The 24363-nt window shown below is 39.4% G+C and overlaps 1 protein-coding gene across 1 annotated transcript; it reads right to left on the bottom strand.

Annotated features, from left to right (window-relative positions):
• Nucleotides 1-14305: 14305 nt before the first annotated feature.
• Nucleotides 14306-15232, bottom strand: LOC309400623 (vomeronasal type-2 receptor 26-like; the record flags this gene model as incomplete). Its single annotated transcript, XM_081969183.1, has 1 exon — nucleotides 14306-15232. The coding sequence occupies one exon, from the start codon at nucleotides 15230-15232 to the stop codon at nucleotides 14306-14308; it is 927 nt and encodes a 308-aa protein (XP_081825309.1).
• Nucleotides 15233-24363: the final 9131 nt, after the last annotated feature.

The following is a 24363-nucleotide window of genomic DNA, read 5'->3' as shown; positions in this document are numbered from 1 at the left end:
AAAGGCCAATTTTTTTCCCACCCATTTCCTCATCTGAGATCCTGGTTTAGTGGCCATGAAAGCCACAACTACAGTGATGGTTTTGGCCAGTACACTAGAAATGGCCACTGAGAAGGTGATGCCAAAAGTTGATTGCCGGAGAAGGCAGGTCACTTTCCGAGGTTGGCTGAGGAAGAGCAAAGAGGAGAGAAAACAGAGCAGAAGAGAGACAAGGAGGGTGTAGGTGAGGGACCGGTTGTTGGCTTTGACAATGGGAGTATCCCTGTGCTTAAAAAAAGTTCCAAGTACCCAAGAGGTCAAAAATAAGAAACCAAGAGCTGCTGAGGCTAAACCAATTCCTAACGGTTCTTCAAAGGTTAGAAACACAACTGGTTTCAGGATACACCTGTTCTTTTCTTTATTTGGATAATGATCTTTTGAACATTGGGAACAGTCATCCATATCTGGAAGGAAAATCAAGGAATTTGTCATCTAGGCCTTCCAAATGATTGAAAATTACATTATTGTTATGCGCCCATGTCATTTATTAAAGTTAACTTAAGTCTAATGAAATATCATAGAATTTATACCATACCATTTTGATTTGAAATCTTCCCTTCAGGGCATGGCATACAGTCATAGCAGCAGAACTGATTTCCCTCAATTCTTTTCTTCCAAGATCCAGGAAAACAAGGGTCATTGCATCGAGAGAAAGGAAGAACCTGATGAGAAACATGAACATGTTTTGAAAAGGACAATTTTTAAAGACAGTTTCTGAATTTTCTCCTTAATGGAGTAACATGATTATTGACTTCCCAAAAGGATACTGAATTTGAGGTAGAAAAACTCCTATCTGAAGAGCAGGGTAAATAAATAATTATTACATGGTGAAAATCTCATAGTAACATAACCAATCTTGTGATTTTGGTGGATATGCCCACCAAATATGCAATCCTGGCTTTTATATTTTAATAGCATGTTTGTCGATTTGAGAAATCTCATCCACAACATTTGAAAGAATATGACATTGTTTATTTTTTTTTAAAAAAAATATTAGATTTCTAAAGACATTTCAATATGGGATAATAATGGGTTAAGGCATGGATCGTAATGGATTAAGGTGGAATCACTAATCTGATACCTGGTTAAAAGCTGGGTGCCAGACAATTAGATCTTCATCAATGAATAATTCCATTCCTTTTGGAGCCTGTAGATCCATCTCTCCAACTCTAACTCTCTGAAAGGATCTGTTTGGGAAAGTGATCAAGTTGGTCATGTCGAATCCACCTGTTGCTTCCCCTTTCTCATTCAGGAACACTCTCTCCCCGGCTGAATTGTTAAAAGAAATGCCTTGAAGAAATGAATGGAGCTACTTGAAAGGGAATAAAAGAGAGAGGGAATGAAAAGCAATATAATAGAGAAGAGAAATCATATCCTAGTTTCATTCACTAATTCTTCCCATTCCTACAATGTTATTAAGCTTTGAAATTTGATAATCAGTATTGTTGATAATGTACATCTCTACGCTATATATTTTGTTTGATATCAATATAAGGAAAAGTAGGAATCAACTGAAGCAGAATGAAAAAAGAATTTTGAAACTTTGGGATTTTTAAATTATTATTTAGATTCACGACTTTCACGTATATCATATCTAATATTTCTTCATTGATAGAAATGAGGAACTAAGGTCCTCATTCCCCATTAGTTCTGAGGACTAATGTCCTTTTGCTAAATATTTGGAATTTGTGAGTCAAGCATTCCTCCACGGAGACATGCAAGATAGTGATTATTGCAAACATATTCCATGTTTCATATTATGGATGCCACATCTAAGAAGGGCCAGTTTCATAGAGACAGAAAATTCAGCTTGTTCTCCATGAAATGTTCATAAGCCATGTACAAAGTTCTTGGAGAATTGAATATTTTTGGAGGCGGCGATGAAGAGTAATCTAAATTATCATTTCAATTATCTCTTATTGTACAATGTCTGTTCATTTACTAAATAGCTTCCGGTGACATATAAACCATAATTCATACAGTAGCTTCTCAATGATTAGAATAGCAAGAGAAACCACTTTTCTGTATCTATTTAAGGCAGAAGAGCATATCAGGGCCAGAAGGGACTTGGAGGTTTTCTAATCCAACACTGTGCTCAATGAAGAGGCCCTACGCTATTTCAGATAAATGGCTATCCTTCTCTTTGTAAAAAATCTCCAGTGTGGAAGCATTCAAAACTCATGAAGGCAAGCTGTTCCACCAATTAATTGTCATTTTTTCTCACCATCAGGAAAAAATGCAATACACGTAGGAGGCAATGAGCTGCGGTAATCCCCGCAGCTTGGAATGGGTCTGAAATAGAGCACGTAGAGGCAAAAACACGAGGGGAGGATGTCTTGAGGCAGAAAATGAACAAAAGTTGGGGCCAGCAGGTGGGCAGGGCTTCAGCAACATTCACTGTATAAGACGCACCCCAATTCTTACCCATTTTGGGGGGGGGAGGATAGTGTGTCTTATACTCTGAAAAATACGGTAACTGTTAACTGTTCTCAGGGAATTCCTCCTTATTTCTAGTTTGTTTTCTCATGCGTGATTCCACATGCAGAAAATAGTAAGACTTTCCAAAATGGGATCAAAACATAATTCTATGTCAAACTGCTTATTGAAATAAAAGAAGTGTCCAAAGCAAAGGGAATACCTGGAAAGCCTGGAGATGTGGAAGGTCACGATTTTTATCCGTCATAGGTTTTTTTTCCCTATTGAAATGCAATGTGTATAGAACATGCAAAGCATGAGCCACAGCATAAACAGCATTGTAGATGCTGTAACTTTGACCTGTCATTTCCATTTCGAAGGCAGGTCCAGGAAGATCCTCCAGCTTCATCTCTCCAGTGCATTTCCTACCATGCATTTCTTGTAATTCTGGTTTTGGAAATGAACAATCAAATGCTTGCTCCCAAACTTCCTGCAGAAACTCATCTCTGGAGACTGAAAGAGGATTGATGGTCTGAAGATAATCCCTGAAACCTGCAACTGCTGCTGAATGAATGGTGAAGGAAATAGCCCCGTGGAACATCTGGAGACCCCATGGGATTTGAAATCCTGATAATACGAAATCAATCTGGGCAGTCATGATCCATACCCTTCTAAATAGTGCAGTTTCCTTGCTTTCAGGATCTACCATAAATGTGACAAATCTAAGCCACATAATGGGCACTGATTCTCCATAGACGAGAAATGCATTGGCTTTGCTATTTATCCAAGTTGTGATAATACTAGAGATTGTTTGAAATATATCTTGCAAGTCTTCAATGTGGACCAGTTGTGAGAGTCTTTCTATGAATGCTAAGCAGATTGTGTTCTCTGAAAATAAGAGCTGCATTTTCTGTAAGAAATTTTCTCCATCGTTGTTATCAACAGCAAATATCCCAATCCACGTCCACCTGAAATGATGAAGCAGTTGCACAATCCCAGTGTACTGATGGTCCTCTTTGGGGACCATGAAGTAAACTGAAGATAGCTTACTGGTCTCAAATTCCTTTTGGGGTAATGAGCCATATGTAAACTGCAAGGAAGTAGAGTAATGTTTTTTTGAGTTGTAAGATCAAATACAATTGTCCAGATCTACTTTTCATACAAAACATATTCAGGAAATGAATTGTTTTCCTGAAATTCTTATAAGTATTAATATGGAAATGAACTTATTGGAATTGTTTCAAACAAATATAATTGATCGATTCTTTTGATAGAAACAAAGAACATTATGTTCCATTAGGGATGGAGTGTCTTTGGATACTCACTTCTTGTATTTGGCATTGTAGTTTCACAATTATGCTAACTCATAGACCTTACGTCAGGGAAAACATCTTAATATACATCTAAGCTTAATCTTTGTTGTTGTTAGTTAGTTGCAAAGTTGTGTCCAGCCCATTGTGACCCCATAAAAAAGGTTTGTCCAGGCCTTCCTGTCCTCTACCATCCTCTGGAGTCCATTTAAGTTCATGCTTCAGTGACTCCATCCAGCCACCTCCTTCTCTGTTGTCCCCTTCAATCTTTAACATTCCATAATTAATTAAAAAAACATGCACAACTTACTTGTGGAATTTTGAAGAATTCTGTAATTTCAGCAATACAAGAGGTTGTGACAAAATCCAGTCCCCCAATGATAGCCATGAGATTCTTCTGGCTGTCACACTTGTAGTTAGGGATAAATTGCTGGGATTTGAAAAGTAGGTCCAGAGTGGTGCGATAGGTCATCCTTGAATTGAGGTAACTGTCATAGATGTGGAATCCAAGAGTTACATTAGGTAAGATCTGGGAGTCCTCATTGATCTCCTTCACAGCAAAGGCCAGGGTGAGGACATGTTGATGGAATTTGGGGATTATACTGCAAAAATTTAAATCCCTCAGTTGAAGGAGAAAATTGACAATTCTCATAAAGTGGCATCATTTCTGTATGAATGATAAACAATTCTTTCTCTGGTAGTAGTAAAAAGATAATCAGGTTTTCTAATGTTCGTAATAATTTCTACAGAGGATCCTTGGTGCTCTCTGAGAGTGGTGGCTTTGTTGAAGACATTTCATTACCCAAAATAGGTAACATCATCCTGGCACTGAGGATGTTATCTAGTTTGAATAATGTCTGCAAGAAAAGAACACATCTCAGAGAGCACCAAGGAGTCTCATTTCCATCCGGAACTAAAATATTCTCCTTTATTGGTGATCATTACAGAATTTAAGTTTAATTTACACAGCCTTTCCATGACCTCCCACAAATATATACTCCAACAAATGCAAGTAGTGACTTTTTTTTGCCAGTACTATATTTATATTCTATGATTTTTTTCCAGAAAATAAATACAAAATTATGTATCTGTCCACATATATTATATGACCTAGAGAAATAATACAGTCTAGTTTGGACATATATATGTACATGGTGAAGAAAACAGTTGAGCACTAAGCACATAGATTTTATAAACAGTATCCTGGATAATAGGAAATGAGATTGTTATAAACATCTCAGCTGTCCTTAGCACTCGCTGTATGGGCTTTCTATCTGAGGCACTGCTGGCACTAAACCAAACACTGATGGACTTTGTTAAAATGCTCTCAATCATTCCTCTGTAAAAATAATCTCTCTCTCTATGTGTATGTTTTGTGATGAGAGGCAATGCCAAATCTTTGTAAAAATTATCTTTCCCTCAGTAAACGTTCAAATAGAGATTCATTGATCTGAAATGTTGTTCATTTCATGTGAAAGACTCAAAAATGATGTAAAGAAGGTAATTTCTTCTTTCCTAACCTGATACAATTGAAAGAAGGAAAGGAAGAAAGGAAGGAAGGAAGGAAGGAAGGAAGGATGAAAATTATATTAAAAACTTTGTAGCCATATAAAGTATTTTTGAAAATCTAGGTAACATTACATAAGAGGGCAAAAAAACTTACACTGGTATGTCATAAGGTTGTTTAGAAGGATTTTCAGTAAATTTAAATTCAAGAAAGTGGTAACCCATGTGAGAGGTAATCCCGCCAACGATGAAGTCACCAGTCTGATACCACTCATGTGGGACAAGGAAAGCATCACTTGCAGGGCAGCTCAGAGTAACTATTTTGCGTATCAAAAGCATCACAAGAAAAATCTTCATCCTTTTGTTGTGGTGTCAGTGGTTTGCCTTCTATCCTACCAATCAGGAAGCACATGTAATTCAATACTTCACCTTAAGATTAATCCAAGGTTTATATTAGAGAATGCACTTAATGAGAAAATGTATTCTGGAAGAAGAGAAGCAGTTAGAAACCTGAAGCAATGTGTCTGACAGAGCCTTTATTACCCTTGTGCCAAACTTTCTGTGGTTCAAATGTTTCTTTATATCCAAGCTGATACCTTGTCTGTTATTGAATATCATTTTCTTCTGTGCAGACTTTGATATTTTGTCCCAGCCAAGAAAACATGATGATTCCTGTAGGACATAATTATTTTGTTTTGATGAGATAATAATTGGGTAGTGGTTCAACTATTTTTTTATGACCAAATGCCAATGATTGTAATGTAAGAGAGATTTGCAATAAGAAATATGCTTGGTTGTTGAAAGTGTTCATTGAAACATTTATTTTCTACCATTATTTCACAAAATAAAATATGAATAGATCCACCAGAAGGAAATCATTTATTGATATATGTTTTAAAGGTATAATAAGAACATTTCATATTATATTAATATTAATTAATCAGAAAGGTCGAGCACCAAAGAATTGAGGTCTTTGAACTCTGGTGCTGGAGAAGATTCCTGTGAGTCTTTTGGACTGCAAGGTGATCAAACCGGTCAGTCCTAGAGGAGATCCACCCTGATTGCTCTTTAGAAGGCCAAATCCTGAAGATGAAACTCAAACACTTTGGCCACCTAATGAGAAGGAAGGACTCCCCGGACGCACTTGACAAGAGTCTAATGCTGGGAAACATTGAGGGCAAAAGAAGAAAGGGACGACAGAGAATGAGGTGGATGGATGGAGTCACTGAAGCAGTAGGCATGAGCTTAAATGGACTCCAGAGGATGGTAGAGGACGGGAAGGCCTGGAGGAATGTTGTCCATTGCAATGCATCAGACATTACTTCACAACTAAGAAGAAAAACAATGTATGCTTTGTTAGGAGTAACAATGCACACCTTTTTAAAAAATCACCTTGCGCTCACTAAAAATCTTCAAAAGATGTATTGCACGAAATTTACATCCCAGGGCAGAAGCTCTATAGCCATGAGGGTGAACATATAGCACCAACCCGGAGCCCTCCGATCCATCACCCCATCTCAGCTCCACTGCGCATGCGTGAACGCCTCCTACTGGCCAGCTGATCTTTGGGTTTCTGCCATGCATGCACGGGAGGTAGGGTGCATGTGGGAGATAAATGTGCAGGGGGGCAGCGAGCGTGTCCCGGTGCCCTGTTTTTGGTCTCAGGAGGCTGCAGGGAGGCACGCTAGGCCCAAAACAGCCCATGGGGAGGGGGAGCACATGAGCAGAGGTGCGGGATACATTGGGGGTGTCATGCACACATTGCATTATGAGTGTGGGCTCATATGTGCACATTGTTGCATGCGCACGCACACTTTCAGCACATGACAACAAAAAGGTTAGCCATCACTGCTCTATAGAGTTTCCTTGTGATGGTTACTTTACTGCTTGCTGTCTCTCTTACATAAACTTTGTGTAAGATGAACAAGCATTCTCTAGCAGTGTAGCCCACCCACATGCATTAGCTGACTATCTTCCAAGCACAAAATTATGCCAGCTTTTTACTTTTACATTTTGCTTTTGCACTTCCTCACCAAGATTTGCTGGAGGATCACTTACAAGGAACCACAAATCCTCCCTCCATTTCCACTTTTAAGCTCCATGAGAGATAATCTGACTCATTAAGATGAGAGAAAAGAAAACCTTGTCCAATTCCTGTAATAGCAATAGCAGTTAGACTTATATACCACTTGATAGTGCTTTTACAGCCCACTCTAAGTGGTTGACAGAGTCAGCTGTTGCTCCAAACAATCTGGGTCCTCATTTTACCCACCTTAGAAGGATGGAAGGCTAAGTCAACCTTGAGCTGGTGAGATTTGTTCTGCCGAACTGCAGTTAGAAGTCAGTTGAAGTAGCCTGCAATACTGCACTCTAACCACTGTGCAACCTAGGTTCTGCCAATAGATAGCATCAACCTGTCTAGACAAGCTAAACATCCTCACCCTTCCTTGGGCTCACAAAAGACCTTTCACCATCTCATCAGACTGTCTTTACGCTTGGGAGAAATTTACTACTGGTACTTCGGGGCACATCTGGGCCCCAACCTCTGAAAGATTTGTGTAGCAATTGTCCAGAGGAAATTGGAGACATTAACACAAACTTTATATATTAATTATATTTAACATTTAAATTTACAACAGTCTTAGTCATTATCTAGAAGGAAAAAGAACGCACTGAAAAAAAAGGTGGGGAAAAAGGGAAACTCCCCCTTTATTTTTATTATTATTTATTTTTATTTTTATTATTTTTATTTTTATTATTTTTCATTTTTATTATTTTTCATTTTATTATTTTATTTTATTTTATTTTATTTTATTTTTTTTATTTTATTTTATTTTATTTTATTTTATTATTTTATTTTATTTTATTATTTTATTTTATTTTATTTTATTTTATTTTATTATTTTATTTATTTTATTTTATTTTATTTTATTTTATTATTTTATTTTATTTTATTTTATTTTATTTTATTTTATTTTATTATTTTATTCATTTATTCATTTATTCATTCATTATTCATTTATTCACATATTCATTTATTCATTCATTTATTCATTTATTCACTTATTCACGTATTCATTTATTTATTCATTTATTAATTTGTCAAACATGCAAAAAATGACATGTGTAAGTATAAACATAAATATAATTCGCAATTAACAACAGCTGAGTCGCTGCTATTGTGACAGAGGTGTCAGGGATGCTGGTTGCGAGAAATTCTGTATGTGTTGTATTGAATATACATTCAATGCAATGTTGCATTGTCAACCATTGCTTCTGGTTGTCAGATGATATGCTGGGGGTTTCCATTGCTCCTCCATGAATAAGTGGAGTTGTTAAGTTCATTACAATGTCGTTAAGTGAATCTGGCTTCCCCTTTAATTTTGCTTGCCAGAAGGTCACAAAGGTGGTCACATGAACCCAGGATACTGCAATTGTCATAAATATGACTTGCTTGCCAATCATCTGAATTTTGATCCCATGTCCATGACGATGCTGCAGCAGTCATAATGATGAAAAATGGTCATTAGTCACTTGTTTGGGAGCTTTTCAGAAACATATTTTCTAATTTCCCCCCTTACCAGAGGGACCTCCCTTTTGGAGTACTGTGAAGCCGTTACCATGGCAACTCCAGTGCTCTGTACAGTAGAATCCATTTTATGGCAGTACAGTAGAAATCATTTTAAGGCACAACAGGCTGTATCTTAATAGAACACATAGCCCGAGGGGTTTTAGGAGTGGCTTACCCCCACAGTATTTGTTTCCAGAGAGTAAGTCATCTATGAACCAAGTTTGGTTGAAATTGCCTGAGGCATTCCAGAGTTATGCTGGAACATACACACATACATGTTTTTTGTGTGTGTGTGTGTGTGTGTGTGTGTGTACGTGTGTATGTATGTGTGTGAGTGTGTGTGTGTGTATGTATGTATGTATGTATGTATGTATACACACACATACCCACACACACAAACACACACGTATATATGCTGGTCTTGTTGTATTTGGGTCTTTTCCCATGTAAGATTGAGATTGTCTTGGCAATGTTTTGGCGAGGTCTCACTCGCCATGTTCAGGCTGGTGTTTTCAGCTTAAAGTGTGGTATGACCTGCCGTCTTTCTATAAATCTTGATGGGGTGTGTGGAGTGCTGGCTTTATTTCAGTAAGTGGATTGGTTGGATGTGTGGCTGCATCATGATTGGTAGATTGGTGCTGATTGGTGCTGGCTGAGTGTCCACTGTTGCTTTGTGTTGTAACGGCCTAGGTGGTGGGTGGGGCTCGTTTGTTGACTAGGGCTGGTTTCCAGATGTCTGGTAGGTGGGAGGTATCATCACGTTTATTCATTTTGTGTGGGTGTTTCTCTATTTCGATAGCTTACATAATTATTCTCTTGTTGAAGTGTTCAGTTTTGGAGATTAATTTGGTTCCTTCAAAATTAATTTCATGTCCTGTAGCTTTAAGGTGCTGGAAAAGGGAGGAAGTTTTTTCTTTTTTTCTTACTGCGTTCTTGTGTTCTGCGATGCGTGCATTTATTCTCCTGTTCGTTTGTCCTAGGTATGTTGCAGGGCAGATTTTGCATGGTATTTCGTAGATTCCTTGGTTTTCTAGCTGGATTTTGTCTTTGGGGTTTCTTAAGATGCTGGCTATTTTTTGGTCAGTGTTGAAGGCTGTCTTGATATTGTGTTTGTGGAGAATTTTGCTGATTTTATCTGTGGTGCCTTTGATGTAAGGGAAGAGGACGTTGCCATTGTCCTGTTCGGTGTCTTGGTTCTTAGGGGGTGTTTCCTTTTGGATTAGGTTGGTAGTTGTGTTTCTTTGGAATCCATTGGAGATTAATACGTTTGTGAGAGTGTGTAATTCAATTTTCAGGTGGTCTTTTTCGGCTAGGTATTTGGTTCCGGAGATGAGGGTCTTGACTACAGAGTTGATCTTTGCAGGGTGGTGATGGGATTGTGCATTTAAGTAGCAGTTAGTGATTGTTTTTTTCTGGTAGATGGTGTGTCCTAGGGAGCCATTGGGTTTTTTGTAGATTAGGACATCCAGAAAGGGAAGTTGGTTGTTTGCTTCTATTTCCATGGTGAATTGTATTTTGGGGTGTAGGTTGTTGAGATGTGTGAGGAAGTTGTCCAGTTTTTCTTTTCCATGTGGCCAAATCACGAAAGTGTCATCAACATATCTAAGCCAGAGTTTGGGTTTGTGTTCAGATTTGTCTAAGGCGTTGGTTTCAAAATGTTCCATGTATAAGTTTGCAATGACAGGTGAGAGGGGTGATCCCATGGGTGCTCCTTCTATCTGTTTGTATCTTTGTCCATTATGGATGAAGTATGTGTTGGTTAGGCAGTGGTTGGTCAGGTCCAGGATGTGTTTAGGGGGGCTGTGTTTTTTCTGGATGGCTGTCAAGGCTTCTTTTATGGGCACTTGGGTGAAGAGGGATATGACGTCGAAACTCACAAGTAGGTCACTGGGTTGTAAGTTTTGTTTCTTTATTGTTTCTATGAAGTGGAGTGAGTTTTGTACGTGTGAGGTGATGGATTCTGCGTAGGGTTGGAGTTGTTTGGCGAGGAATTTGGCAAGGTTCTGTAGAGGTGAGCCTATGGAGCTGACTATGGGTCTGAGTGGTGTTCCTTCTTTGTGTATCTTGGGGAGTCCATAGAGTTTGGGGCATCTGGAAGATTTCTCTCTGGGGATGATTCTTTGCTGGATCTCTTCACTGATGGCAGAGGCTTTTATTTTGGATTTGGTGGTTTTTTCCAGGTAGGTGGTGGCGTCTGTGTTTATAGGTTTGTAAGCAGGGTCTTGGAGTAGGTTTGATAGTTTGGCTTAATAGTCAGATGTGTTCATCACCACTGTGGCGTTTCCTTTGTCTGCTGGGAGAATGATTATGTTGTTGTCTTTCCTCAGGTTGGAGAGTGCTTTTTCTTCATGTTGCTGTAAGTTGCTTCTGGGTGGATTGCTGGAGCAAAGGACGTTGCTGACTGCAAGTCTGATTTTATTGGCTTCATCTGGGTTGATTTTGAAGAGTGTAGCTTCAACTCCGCATATGACGTCTTCAGTGGGGATAAGTTTAGGGGCAACTGCAAAGTTGAATCCTCTGGAAAGGACATTGGTTTCAGCTGTGGTGAGGGTTCTGTCTGATATGTTGTGTACTGTTTGTTTCATGAGTTGCTGAGGAGGGGGGTTAGGCTTCTGTCGTTTTTCTAGTCTGTAGAGTTTGTTGGAGTGTTTTTCTGTCTTATAGAAGGTTTCTTTTTCTGCTCTCCAAAGGGCTAGTTGTTTGAATTTGTCCCAGAGTGCTGGGTGGATTTTGTTGCTGAGTTTGAGGTGAAGAGTGAGTAGGTCCCGGTTGGTTTGGTCTAGTAGGAATCTTTTCCTGTGGAGTTTGTTTCTGATTAGGGCTAATTCAGTTCTTTCAGGATCCTTTCGGTGGCTGAGGTTTGTGAATGGAATTTTAGTTGGAAGCATGTGGGGATCAGGCTTTTGTCTCGGCAGTTGTGTAGGAATGTTAGGTCACATAAGATGGTGGCTCTCCGGACTTCAAGCCTCTCGTAAGATCTGGTGAGCAAGAAGGTTTCCTTCCCGTAGAGGTAAGATATTTGTTTTCGTAGATTTTCACATGTAGGTATGCTGGTTTTGTTGTATTCGGGTCTTTTCCCGTGTAAAGTTGAGATTGTCTTTGCAACGTTTCGGCAGGATCGCACCTGCCATCTTCAAGCGTGGGCTCAAAATGTGGGCTTAAAATGGGAATGGAGCTGCCATCTTTCTGTAAGTCTTGGTGGGAGGGGATGGGGTGCTGGCTTTGTTTCAGTAAGTGGAATGATTGGTTGTGTGGTTGTATCATGATTGGTAGATTGGTGCTGATTGGTGCAGGCTGCGTGTGCATTGTTGTTTTGTATTATAATGGCTTGGGTGGTGGGTGGTGTTCGTTTGTTGGCTAGGGCTGGTTTCCAGATGTTTGGTAGGCGGGAGGTATCATCACGTTTGTTCATGCTGTGGGGGTTTTTCTCTATTTCGATGGCTTCCATGATTATTCTCTTGTGGAGGTGTTCTGTTTTGGAGATTAACCTGGCTCCTTCAAAGTTGATTTCATGTCCTGTAGCTTTAAACTGCTGGAAAAGGGAAGAAGTTTTTTCTTTTTTTCTTACTGCGTTTTTGTGTTCTGTGATGCATACATTTATTCTCCTGTTTGTTTGTCCTATGTATATTGCTGGGCAGATTTTGCATGGTATTTCGTAGACTCCTTGGTTTTCTAGCTGGATTTTGTCTTTGGGGTTTCTTAAGATGTTGGCTATTTTTTGATCAGTGGTGAAGGCTGTCCTGATATTGTGCTTGTGGAGAATTTTGCTGATTTTTTCTGTGGTGCCTTTGATGTAAGGGAGGAGGGCGATGCCATGGTCCTGTTCTGTATCTTGGTTTTTTGGGGGAGTCTCCTTTTCAAAAAATAGCCAGCCTGCACCAATCAGCACCAATCTACCAATCATGATACAACCACACAACCAATCATTCCACTTACTGAAACAAAGCCAGCACCCCATCCCCTCCCACCAAGACTTACAGAAAGATGGCAGCTCTGTTCCCATTTTAAGCCCACATTTTGAGCCCACGCTTGAAGATGGCAGGTGCGATCCTGCCGAAACGTTGCAAAGACAATCTCAACTTTGCACGGGAAAAGACCCGAATACAACAAAACCAGCATACACACACACACACACACACACACACACACACAACCCCTGGTATGTCCAAATATGGGAGGGAACACACTGTTTCCCTTTTCTGTCTTTCATTTCACTCCAGGAGACCATCCAGGCAGAAAACCATATTTTTAATGTTGCCTTTGTTACATTTGTGTTGTATTTGTGCTGATAAATATAAAGGGAGACTAGTATAGATCTTTTTCAAGGTCCCTTCCAACTCTGTTAATCTGTAATCTGTAAACATTCTCCTTTTCAATCAGAATTATATCTGGTGCATTATGGGCTAAGATTATATCAATCTATATTCAGAAGTCCCACAATATTTTAACCTGCTCATTTCAACTACTTTTTCAACTATATGCTTGCAGCAATTCTTTTATTTTTGCCACATGATCATTTTGACAGAATCATTACGGCAACTGTGTCATGTTATTTATAATCAATTTCTGCAATCTTCTTGCATGAGCTGAATATATGATCTACTGTTTCTTCTGCTTCTTTGTGCAATGTATACTTTGAATCATTTGATAGTTTTTCAATTTTGGCCTTGACTGTATTCATTCAAATAGCTTGCTTGCTTTTGACTGCCAGATATTATCTTTATCCATTTTTTCCTCAATCTTTTGTAGAAATGGCCAGAAAACCATAACACTATTCCTTGCTCTCCTCTGTGGCTCTACATGAGCACAGGAAGGGGCCTTTTGCAAAAGTTAAATAAAGCTCTTTTTATTGTTCATTTTCTCCTGATGATTCAATTGAGAAGTTTTAAAACTTATAGACACTACACCACTAATTAACAAATCAGCCCTGTCCATGGGAGCCTACATGGGGCTGCTTTTGAAAAGTATCTGGAAAATCCAATTGGTTCAAAATGGAGCCACCTCTATGGTTTTGTTCAGATCCAGATGTTCAGATCCAGGTGTCACCATTCCTGCAGGAGTTGCATTGGCTGATAAATTGCTTCTGGGTAAATTTTACAAAATTTATGAAGTGCTTTATAAATTGAAAGTAGAAAAAACCATAAAAATGTCTCTGTAGACATTGGACGTCGATTGCATCAATATCTCAAATATCCTAATAAAAACTAAGAAAGCAATGAGAGTGTTGAAAGGGAAAAAACTTAGGTTAAAGAATTTTGCAAAAGGGTGAAGACAGAGAAACATGAGCACTTCTTTTGGAATGTGTAATTACAATAAATGTTAATCATCAAACATATCCAACATAAATTGTTGTTGAATAAAAGTTAAAGAAAATTGTATATACTGTATATTTCTTGTGCACAGCAAACAGTCTTTCTATTTATTTTTCAGCAATTTCTTCTAGGCAGAAATATCACATAATATACTAATTTCTCTTCGTGCGTTGCTCCCTGTGGTTGAGGTCAGGCCGCAAAACAATGATGTAGCATTTTGGGAAGAATATACATCCCAATAATGCAGCACTGGAGGCCAAGATGGAGAAGACCTCCACAGCTACCATGGCTTTTCCTTTTGTGCTCAGATAGGCCGGAAAGAAGGAGATCCACACACTGCAGAAGGCCAACATGCTGAAGGTGATGAACTTGGCTTCGTTAAAGCTGTTGGGTAATTTACGGGCAAGGAAAGCCATAATAAAGCTGGCAATAGCCAAGATACCCATGTAGCCCAAGACACAGTAGAAGAAGAAAGCTGACCCCTCATTGCATTGTAAAATCATTTGTTTGAACTCTGATTTCTTGTCCAATTCAGGGAATGGAGGAGATGTTGACAACCAAAGCATACAAATCCATACTTGGAAGAGGGAGCAGGAAAGGACAATAGAAAAAGCCAACCTTTTCCCCACCCATCTCCTCATCTGAGATCCTGGTTTAGTGGCCATGAAAGCCACAACCACAGTGATGGTTTTGGCCAGCACACTAGAAATGACCACTGAGAAGGTGATGCCAAAAGTTGATTGTCGAAGGAAGCAGATTACTTTGCCAGGTTGGCTGAGGAAGAGCAAAGAGGAGAGAAAACAGAGCAGAAGAGAGACCAGGAGGGTGCAGGTCAGAGACCTGTTGTTGGCTTTGACAATGGGAGTATCTCTATACTTAACAAAGGTTCCAAGTACCCATGAGGTCAAGGAGAAGAAACCAAGATCTGCTGAGGCTAAACCAATTCCTAAGGTTTCTTCAAAGGTTAGAAACACCAGCAGTTTTGCGATACATCCTTTCTTTTCTTTATTTGGATAATGATCTTCTGAGCATTCAAAACAGTCATCCATATCTGGAAGGAAAACCAAGGAATTTGTCATCTAGGCCTTCTAAATTACTGAAAATCACATTATTTTTATGTACCCATTTAATTAATTAAAGTTCTCTTAATTCTAATGAATTTTGGTAGAATTCCTACCCTACCATTTTGATTCGAAATCTTCCCTTCTGGGCATGGAACGTAGTCATAGCAGCAGAACTGATTTCCTTCAATCCCTTTCTTCCAGGATCCTGGGACACAAGGGTCATTACATCGAGAAAATGGAAGAACCTGAATTAATGATAAACATGGAAATGTTTGAAAAGGGGGATTTCTAAAACAGTTTCTGAATTTTCTCCTTAATGGAGAACTGACTTTCTTCAATTCCTTTCTTCCAATATCCAGGGAAATAAGGGTCATTGCACCGAGAAAGCGGAAGGTCCTGGTGATAAGCATAAAAAAATGTTTTGAAAAGTTTTGTTTCTAAAACAATTTCCGATTTTTCTCTTTTATGGAGTGAAACTATTTTTGGATTCCCAAATGGAAGTAAAAATTACAATGATGTGCAAAAGATCCTGTTTAAATTCAAGGTAAGTAAACAATTACCGACGATGAAAATTTACGGGAAAATGAGCACTCTTGTGCTTTCAAATGGTTGTTATTATTGTTGTAAGTTGCGAAGTCATGTCCAACCCATTATGATCCCATGGACAACATTCCTCCAGGCCTTCCTGTCCTCTACCATCCTCTGGAGTCCATTTAAGCTCATACCTACAACTTCAGTGACTCCATCCAACCACCCAAGTATCTGTCGTCCCCTTCTTCTTTTGCCCCAGTCGTTCCCAGCATGAGGCTCTTCTCCAGTGAGTCCTTTCTTCTCATTAGGTGGCCAAAGTATATGAGTTTCATCTTCAGGATCTGGCCTTCTAAAGAGCAGTAGGACTGACCAGATTGATTGCCTTGCAATCTAAGGGAATCACAGGAGTCTTCTCAAGCACTGTAGTTCAAAGGCCTCCATTCTTTGATGTTCAGCCTTTCTTTTAGTCCAATCTTCGCAACCTTCAAATGGTAATGCAGGCCAAATATGGCAACATGGCTTTTTTGTTGTAATATCATTTTTTTAACATTTCATCAATGGCTAATTATTAACATCATTTGAAACAAATATGTCATTTTTCATCTTAAGAAACAGAAATCATATTTCAAAAGTGGCTATGCTCAATATTCTTGAATACAGCTCATCTGTCTGGAATTCATACTGCATATCAGACATTAATACAATTGAACAAGTCCAGAGATATTTCACGAGAAGTGTCCTCCACTCCTCTGCTCTCAACAGAATACCTTATGCCACCAGACTTGAAATTGTGAGCTTAGACAACTTAGAACTATGCCATCTTCAGTCTGACCTAAGTGTAGTACATAAAATTGTCTGCTACAATGTCCTACCGGTCAATGACTACTTCAGCTTCAACCACAACAACACACGAGCACACAATAGATACAAACTTAGGGTAAACCACTCCAAACTCAATTGCAGAAAATATGACTTCAGCAACAGAGTGGTGAATGCCTGGAATGCACTACCTGACTCTTTGGTTTCTTCCCAAAATCTCCAAAACTTTAACCTTAGATTGTCTACTGCTGACCTCACCCCATTCCTAAGAGGTTTTTAAGGGGCGTGCATAAGCTCACCAACATTCCTACCATTCCTGTCCTAAAGTTCCCTTTTATTCGCATCCATTTCATGTATTCAAAATCATGTTAATGCTTATATATGTTATTTAATACATGCTTGACGAAATAAATAAAATAAAAAATATGGGATCCTAATGGATTCAGGCATGGTTGCATCAATGACTCCCTTTATACCTGGTTAAAAGCTGGATGCCAGGCAATCAAACCTTCATCCATGAATAATTCTTTCCCTTTTGGAGCCTGGAGATTCATCTTTCCCACTCTAACTCTCTGAAGGGATCTGTTTGGAAAAGTGATCAAGTTGATGACATCAAATCCTCCAACTGCTTCCCCTTTCTCATTCAGGAAAACTCTCTCCCCAGCTGAATTGTTAAAAGAAATGCCTTGAAGAAATGGATGGAGCTACGTGAAAGAGAATGAAAGAGAGAGGGAGTACACTTCCATCCTATTTTTAATTTGGCACTAGTTACAGAAAAATAAAAAATATCCATCAAGCAAAGTAGAATGAAAATATATAAATGCCTTACATTATAAAATTAGGCCCACTACAGTTAACTAAACCCAGATCATATTTAATCATTCCTGATTGATACAAAGCTATTCTGCAGTCTGAGGTCTGATGAATTTCCTTTAGCCAGATTTTAGAACCTGAAACTCAAGCATTGTTACCTAGTTAGATGAGAGATGGAGAATAGAATAGAATAGAATTGAATTCTTTATTGGCCAAATGTTATTGGACACACAAGGAATTTGTCTTTGGTGCATAAGCTCTCAGTGTACATAAAAGAAAAAAAATACATTTGTCACAAATCATAAGGTACAGCACTTAATGATAGTCATAGGGTACAAATAAGCAATCAAATCATACTGGGAAACGATCAATGTAAATCATAAGGATACAAGCAACAAAGTTACAGTTATAAAGTCATAAGTGGGAGGAAATGGGTGATAGGAACGATGAGAAGATTAATAGCAATAGTAATGCAGACTTGATAAATCGTTTGACAGTGTTGAGGGACTTACTTGTTTAGCAGAGTGATGGGGGAAAACTGTTCTTGTGTCTAGTTGTTCTGGTGTGCAGTGCTCTATAGCAGTGTTTCTCAAACTTGGTGACTTTAAGTCCTGGGAGTTGAAGTCCACAGGACTTAAAGTCACCAAGTTTGAGAAACACTGCTCTATAGCATCATTTTTTATTTATTTTTTTGTTAAAATTTTTATTGGTTTTAAAAATTTTTACAAAGGAAAAGGGGTAAAAGGTTGTGGAACATTTTGACAGCTACATCATGCGGGGGGGGGAGGGAGAAGCCCCCCGGGCCTCGCAACTTTTGCAAAAAAGAAAAATAGAAAATTATGAACATTTGCATAGATATTAGCAGTTTTAAGTTTAACACCAAATCAACAGTATGTTTCAATCATTTTACTTTTGTCACTTCCTTAAAAATACATTGCAACAACATTTGGAATAGTGGGACTTCCGGTTCCGGCGGCTACGGCGACAGGCAAGCCTTTGCCTGCTCCCGCTCTCCCGGTGGGCTTCCCCCGCTTCTGGGGGGGCACAGGACGCCCCGGAGAGGTGTCCTGCCGAGGGAACGGCTCGCGGAGGGTCCTGGCGTCGGCGTCGGCTGGCGGGGGCTCCTCCGCTTCGTTCTAGGCACCGGGGAGCAGTATCGGAGGGCGCCCGTGTGCGCGCGCCTCGCCCCATGCCGATCGGAGAACGCGCTATTGAACGAAGCAGCGGCAATGTGGTGAGAGGCTGCCCTTCTCCATTCCCTCTATCTTAAATTTATGGACCTTTCAGCATCTCTTTAAAAAAAAAGTTAAACTTTCGGACTTTTGCTAGAGGTGCGGCTAGAGGGAGGGGGATTTCCCCCCCTCCCTTGGACAAGCGGCTTGAGAAGATTTTGCTTTCGCCCTCAGGGGAAGGAGGAGGGGGGAGAGCCAACTAATGATGCCTCACCCTCATAAAAGTGACTTTCATTGGACTTAGCTCCAGAATCTATGGGTGAACTGAGAACTTTTTGAATTTTTAAAACTTTATTATGCCTCTGAGCCCAAAGCTGGCAGGGCAAGATGGCACACTTCCGTTGTCTTCATGAACTGTGAAACCTGACTCCACCTCTAAAATTCAGGCTTCCGGTCTTTGTCTCCGAGCCACCCAGAGGAATCTCTTGTGGATTGTTCTTCTTTGAACTCTTTGGGGAAAAAATTTTCATCTACTGCTAGACTGACTAAAGAAATCCCCATCTGTTTGGATCCTCTGCCTTCTGGATTCGCCTGCCTGCTCTACTTCTCCAGCTGCCCAGTCTCTATTTTGACAGACGTCCTTGCTTTAAAAACCATGTCTCCAAAAAGACCACCTCCTGGAAAGCCTGGATTTGCTACTTCTGCCCCAACGTCTGCAACGTCTAGCCCAGCTACACAGTTAAAGATAACAGAACTGATGCAACCCAAGACTACAGAGATAGACTTTCAACAAATGCTTCAACAAATTCTACAGGGCCAGGAGGAAATCAAGAAACAGTTAAGGGAAATGAAAGATGAAATTAAACAGAACCAAGCCCAAATCTTTAAGAACTCACAGAGACTGGACCTTGTGGAGGGTGGGGTGGCGGAGGCGAGGGGGGGGGGTAGAGGCTTTACAGAAGGGGAACAAAGAACTTGACATCCAACAAATGAAAATAGAGTTTGAGAGAATGTCCTTTTATCTTAGATTTCAAAGTGTAATAGAAGCAGATGGGGAAAACATAAGGGACATTATGACTAATATTTTAGCTGAATACATACACAAAGATAAACAGCAGATGGATTGGGAGATAGATCTAGCTTATAGAGTGAATTCAGCATATGCCAGAACACATAATGTACCCAGGGAGGTTCACATTAAATTCCTTAGGAAAACCACAAGAGATGAAATTCTGGGTGTGCAAAGGGGGCAAACATTGACATACTGTGACAGGGAGATAACCATTCTAAAGCAGATTCCCAAAAAAATTAGGGAAAAAAGGAAAAATTATTCGCAATTGGCGAATAAATTATACCAGAAGGGGGTGTGGTTTAGATGGTTGATGCCTGAAGGTATGCTAATATTCTGGGAGGAGACAAGAATTAGAATCAATACACCCATAGAGGCACAGGCCTTTATGGAAAAAAACAAAGCCAACCTAGAAAAAACAGAAGATACTACAACGGTCATACAGGACACGGGAGGGGCCGGAGCTCTGCCAGCGGGGGGTGAAGGGGCAACACCAAGAAAGCTCAGATCACAAAAATAAATAAGGAAATCACAATGTTATAAACAGACCGAAAGTAAAAATGAATTTATAACTAGACTATATATTATAATTATATAAATTGATTGAAAATTATTTTTTCTAGAATTAAGATGCTGACTTTTTATGACTATGTATTAAGATTTGATATTTTGATGTAATCTAGGAGTTTGGAGGGAGGGGGCGTCTGCCACATTTGCAACTGCCAAAATTTGTAATTCCACCTACCCCTTTTCCACATAAATGTTTTTAAAAAAACCAATAAAACTTTTTGAAAAAAAAAAAAACATTTGGAATAGTGTTTCAATTCACTTTTGTGATCTGAGTCTTCTTGTTGTCTCCTCTTCCCCCCCCCCGTCCACTGGCAGAGCCTCAGCCCCTCCCTGCTTTGTATCTTGTGTAGGATCCCCCACATCACCTAATAGAGCAGTATGTTTTTTCATGAAAGCCTCTGCTTCCGCAACTGTGTTAATTCTAATTCTACTGCCCTCCCCAAAAATCAACATGCCTTCTGGTAACAGCCACCTGAACCAGATCCCATTATTATATATATATATATATTTTGCTAGGAAGGTATATTTCCTTCTCTTATCTCTTACTTTCTTTGGGATCTGCTTAAGAATGGCTATTTCTTTATCCTTATATTTTAATGGTCCTCCCCTTTGAGCTCCTAGAACCTCATCTCTTGTGTTTTTTATAAGAAATTTAACACGAACTTCCCTTGGGACATTATGTGTTCTTGCATAGGCTGAGTTAATCCTATAAATCAAGGCAATATCCCACCCAATCTATAGCATCATTTTGAGGTTAGGAGGTGAAACGATTTATGTCCAGGATGTGATGGGTCTGTAAATATTTTCACAGCCCTCTTATTGCAAACATAGGGTTGTTTCATACTATGGATGCCACATTTAAAAAGGGCCAACTTTTATCTCACTCCTCTAAAACTCTGATAGAGACAGAAAACTCAGCTCACGGAAGTTCATGAGCCACATAAAAGTATCTTGGAAAATTGATTATTTTTGCATGGGACAATGGGTAGTAATCTAAATGACTTGTTTTAATCATCCTTTTATTAGGCAACCAATGGCGATTTCCTACATAACTCCTACTGACATCTAATTTTTTCCCCATGTAGTGGCTTCTCACTGATCACATTTAAGTTGATGGCCCATGCAGAAAATATTCAGACTTTCCAGAATGGTCCCAAAAAGTGATTCTGTTCATTAAAATAAAAGTGGTATCAAATGTAAAAGAGATACCTGCCAAGCCCGCAGAGGTGGAAGGTCTGGCTTTTTATCCAGCTTAGTTTTCTTCTTATTGAAACCCAACATGTACAGAGCATGCAAAGCATGAGCCACAGCATAAACAGCATTGTAGATGCTGTAGCTTTGGCCGGTCATTTCCATTTCGAAGGCAGGTCCAGGAAGATCCTCCAGCTTCATCTCCCCAGTGCATTTCCTACTCGGCATTTCTTGTAACTCTGGTTTTGGAAATGAACAATCAAATGCTTGCTCCCAAACATTCTGCAGAAACCCATCTCTGGAGACTGAAAGAGGATGTACGTTCTGAAGAAATTCCTTGAAACCTGCAACGGCTGATGAATGAATGGCGAAGGAAACAGCCCCATGGAACATCTGGAGATCCCATGGGATTTGAATGCCTGATAATACAAAATCCATCTGTGCAGTCATGATCCACACCTTTCTTAATAGGGCACTCTCCTTCCTTTCAGGATCTATCAGAAACATGACAACTCTCAGCCACATCATGGCCAATGATTCTCCATAGACAAGAAACACGTTGGCTTTGGTGTTCATCAAATGAACGGAAATATGTGAGATTGTGTGATAAAGCTCCACGTAGTCTTCCAAGTATGTTTGCTCTGAGAGCCTTTCTATGAACGATGAACAGACTCCGTTCTCAGATAGCAAGGGCTGCATTTTCTGTAAGAAATTTTCTCCATTGTTGTTATCGACAACAAATATCCCAATCCACGTCCACCTGAAATGGTGAAGCAGTTGGATAATCCCAACGTACTGATGGTCCTCTTTGGGGACCATGAAATAAAGTGAAGAGAGCTTACGGGTCTGAAATGCCTCTTGGGCTAATGAGCCGTAGGTCAGCTGCAAGAAAACGGAGCAGTATTCTCTTGAGTTGTTAGATCAAATCGGATTGTCCTTTCTAATTTTCATATCAAATATATCCAAGAAATATTTTTTTCCTGTATTTCTTCAATTTATGAATATAGAAAGGAATTCATTGGAATTCCTTCAAATACATGTCATAGATCAATTGTTTATACAATTGATCTGCTATATGTATCTGAGGAGCGACATGGTGGCTTAGTGGCTAAGACACTGAGCTTGTCAATCAGAAAGGTCGGTAGTTCAGCAGTTCGAATCCCTGGCATTGAGTCATGCCGGCCACATGACCATGGAGACATCTTCGGACAGTGCGGGCTCTTCAGCTTTGAAACGGAGATGAGCACCCCCCCCTAGAGTTGGGAACGACTAGCGCATACGTGTGAGGGGAACCATTACCTTTACCTTTTATGTATCTGAGGTAATTCCAAGAAATGTGGAGTACACATTCAAGTCTTCCCTCAGCTATGGAATGTCCTCGGCAACTCACTTCATGTAACTGGCATTGTAGTTCCAGAAAAGAACAGCTAAGTATTAGACCTTAAGCCACGCAGGACATATTAACACAAACCTAAGCCTAATTTTTGATGCATACTGATTATTCCACAACAGCAATAAGATTAAGCATTTTCTTCTCAACCCCTTCAGAACTTACTTGTGGAATCTTGAAGAAACCTGTAATTTCTGCTATATAAAATGATGTATCGAAACCCAATCCTCCAATGATAGCCATGAGATTCTTCTGGTTATCACATCTGTAGTTAGGGACAAATTCCTGGGATTTGAAAAGCAGGTCCAGGGTGGTGCGGTAGGTCATCCTTGAATTATAGTAACTGTCGTAGATGTGGAACCCAAGAGTGATATTAGGTAAGATCTGGGAGTCCTCGTTGATCTCCTTCACAGCAAAAGCCAAGGCGAGGACATGTTGATGAAATTTGGTGATTATACTGCAAAGAATTCAAATACCCCAGTTAAGAAAGGAAACTGAGAATTCTCGTAAAGTGGCATTATGAGGCATGGTGGCGCAGTGGTTAGAGTGCAGTACTGCAGGCTACTTCTGCTGACTGCCAGCTGACTTCAATTTGGCAGTTCAAATCTCACCAGGCTGAAGGTTGACTGAGACTTCCATCCTTCTGAGGTCGGTAAAATGAGGATGCAAATTGTTCGGGGCAATATGCTGACTCTGTAAAACTGCTTAGAGAAAGCTGTAAAGCACTGTAAAGCAGTATATAAATATAAGTGCTGCTGCTATTATATCTACGTATGTTAATATCAAACTTTTCTCTGACGGAAGTAGGAAGATAATAGGCTTTCCAAAATGCTCAATAATTTGTAAAGATCAATTCTGGTTTTTTATATACAATATTTCCATGGTTTACAACAAATATCTACTACTAGAAACAAAAAAAACCACAGTGTTTTTCTCACGATACACATTTGTTTCTAACTTGTTTCACAATTCACCAGGATTATGTCGTTTATTATATAATGTTTTGTTAAGAGTGAAAATACATATTTTTTTAAAAAAAATTACCCTAACCTCACTAAATGTTCTTCAAAAGATTTCTTGCACTAAAGTCTCATATATTATATGCCAAACATTTTCACATAAAGTAAAGAAAATGGTTTAATCTCCCATAACTCGAAATAGACAGGGATGATTAGATACAGCAATAGCAAATATACTGCTTGATTTATACTGCCATCTCTAAGTGGCTTACAAACATGCCTCCAGCAATCTGGGTCTTCATTTTATTGACCTTGGAAGGGTTGAAGACTGAATCAACCTTGACCCCTCAGGATTGAACTCCTGGAGAAAGCATCCCTTTATAGTCTTCATTCTAACGGCTACACCACCATAGCATTTTACATAGTGTTAGGCCCACAGCCATCTTTCTTTTGGATCTTTGGCCTGTCACACTTTCTATTATTTTACTCTGCATTTTCCATGGTGGGAATAAGGGAGGGGAGATTGTATGGAGTTAGATGATATGTAGCCATAACAAAATTCTTTCTAGATAGCCAAGGTCATCCTTCGCCTTTGCACCTCTGCACCTGACCAGAACTGGATAGGTGGAATT

Source organism: Natrix helvetica (assembly GCF_964273705.1).
Source record: "Natrix helvetica genome assembly, chromosome: W".
Classification (NCBI taxonomy): Eukaryota; Metazoa; Chordata; class Lepidosauria; order Squamata; family Natricidae; genus Natrix; species Natrix helvetica.
The sequence above is the reverse complement of the archived record's forward strand: the minus strand, read 5'-3'. Positions and strand labels throughout refer to the sequence as shown.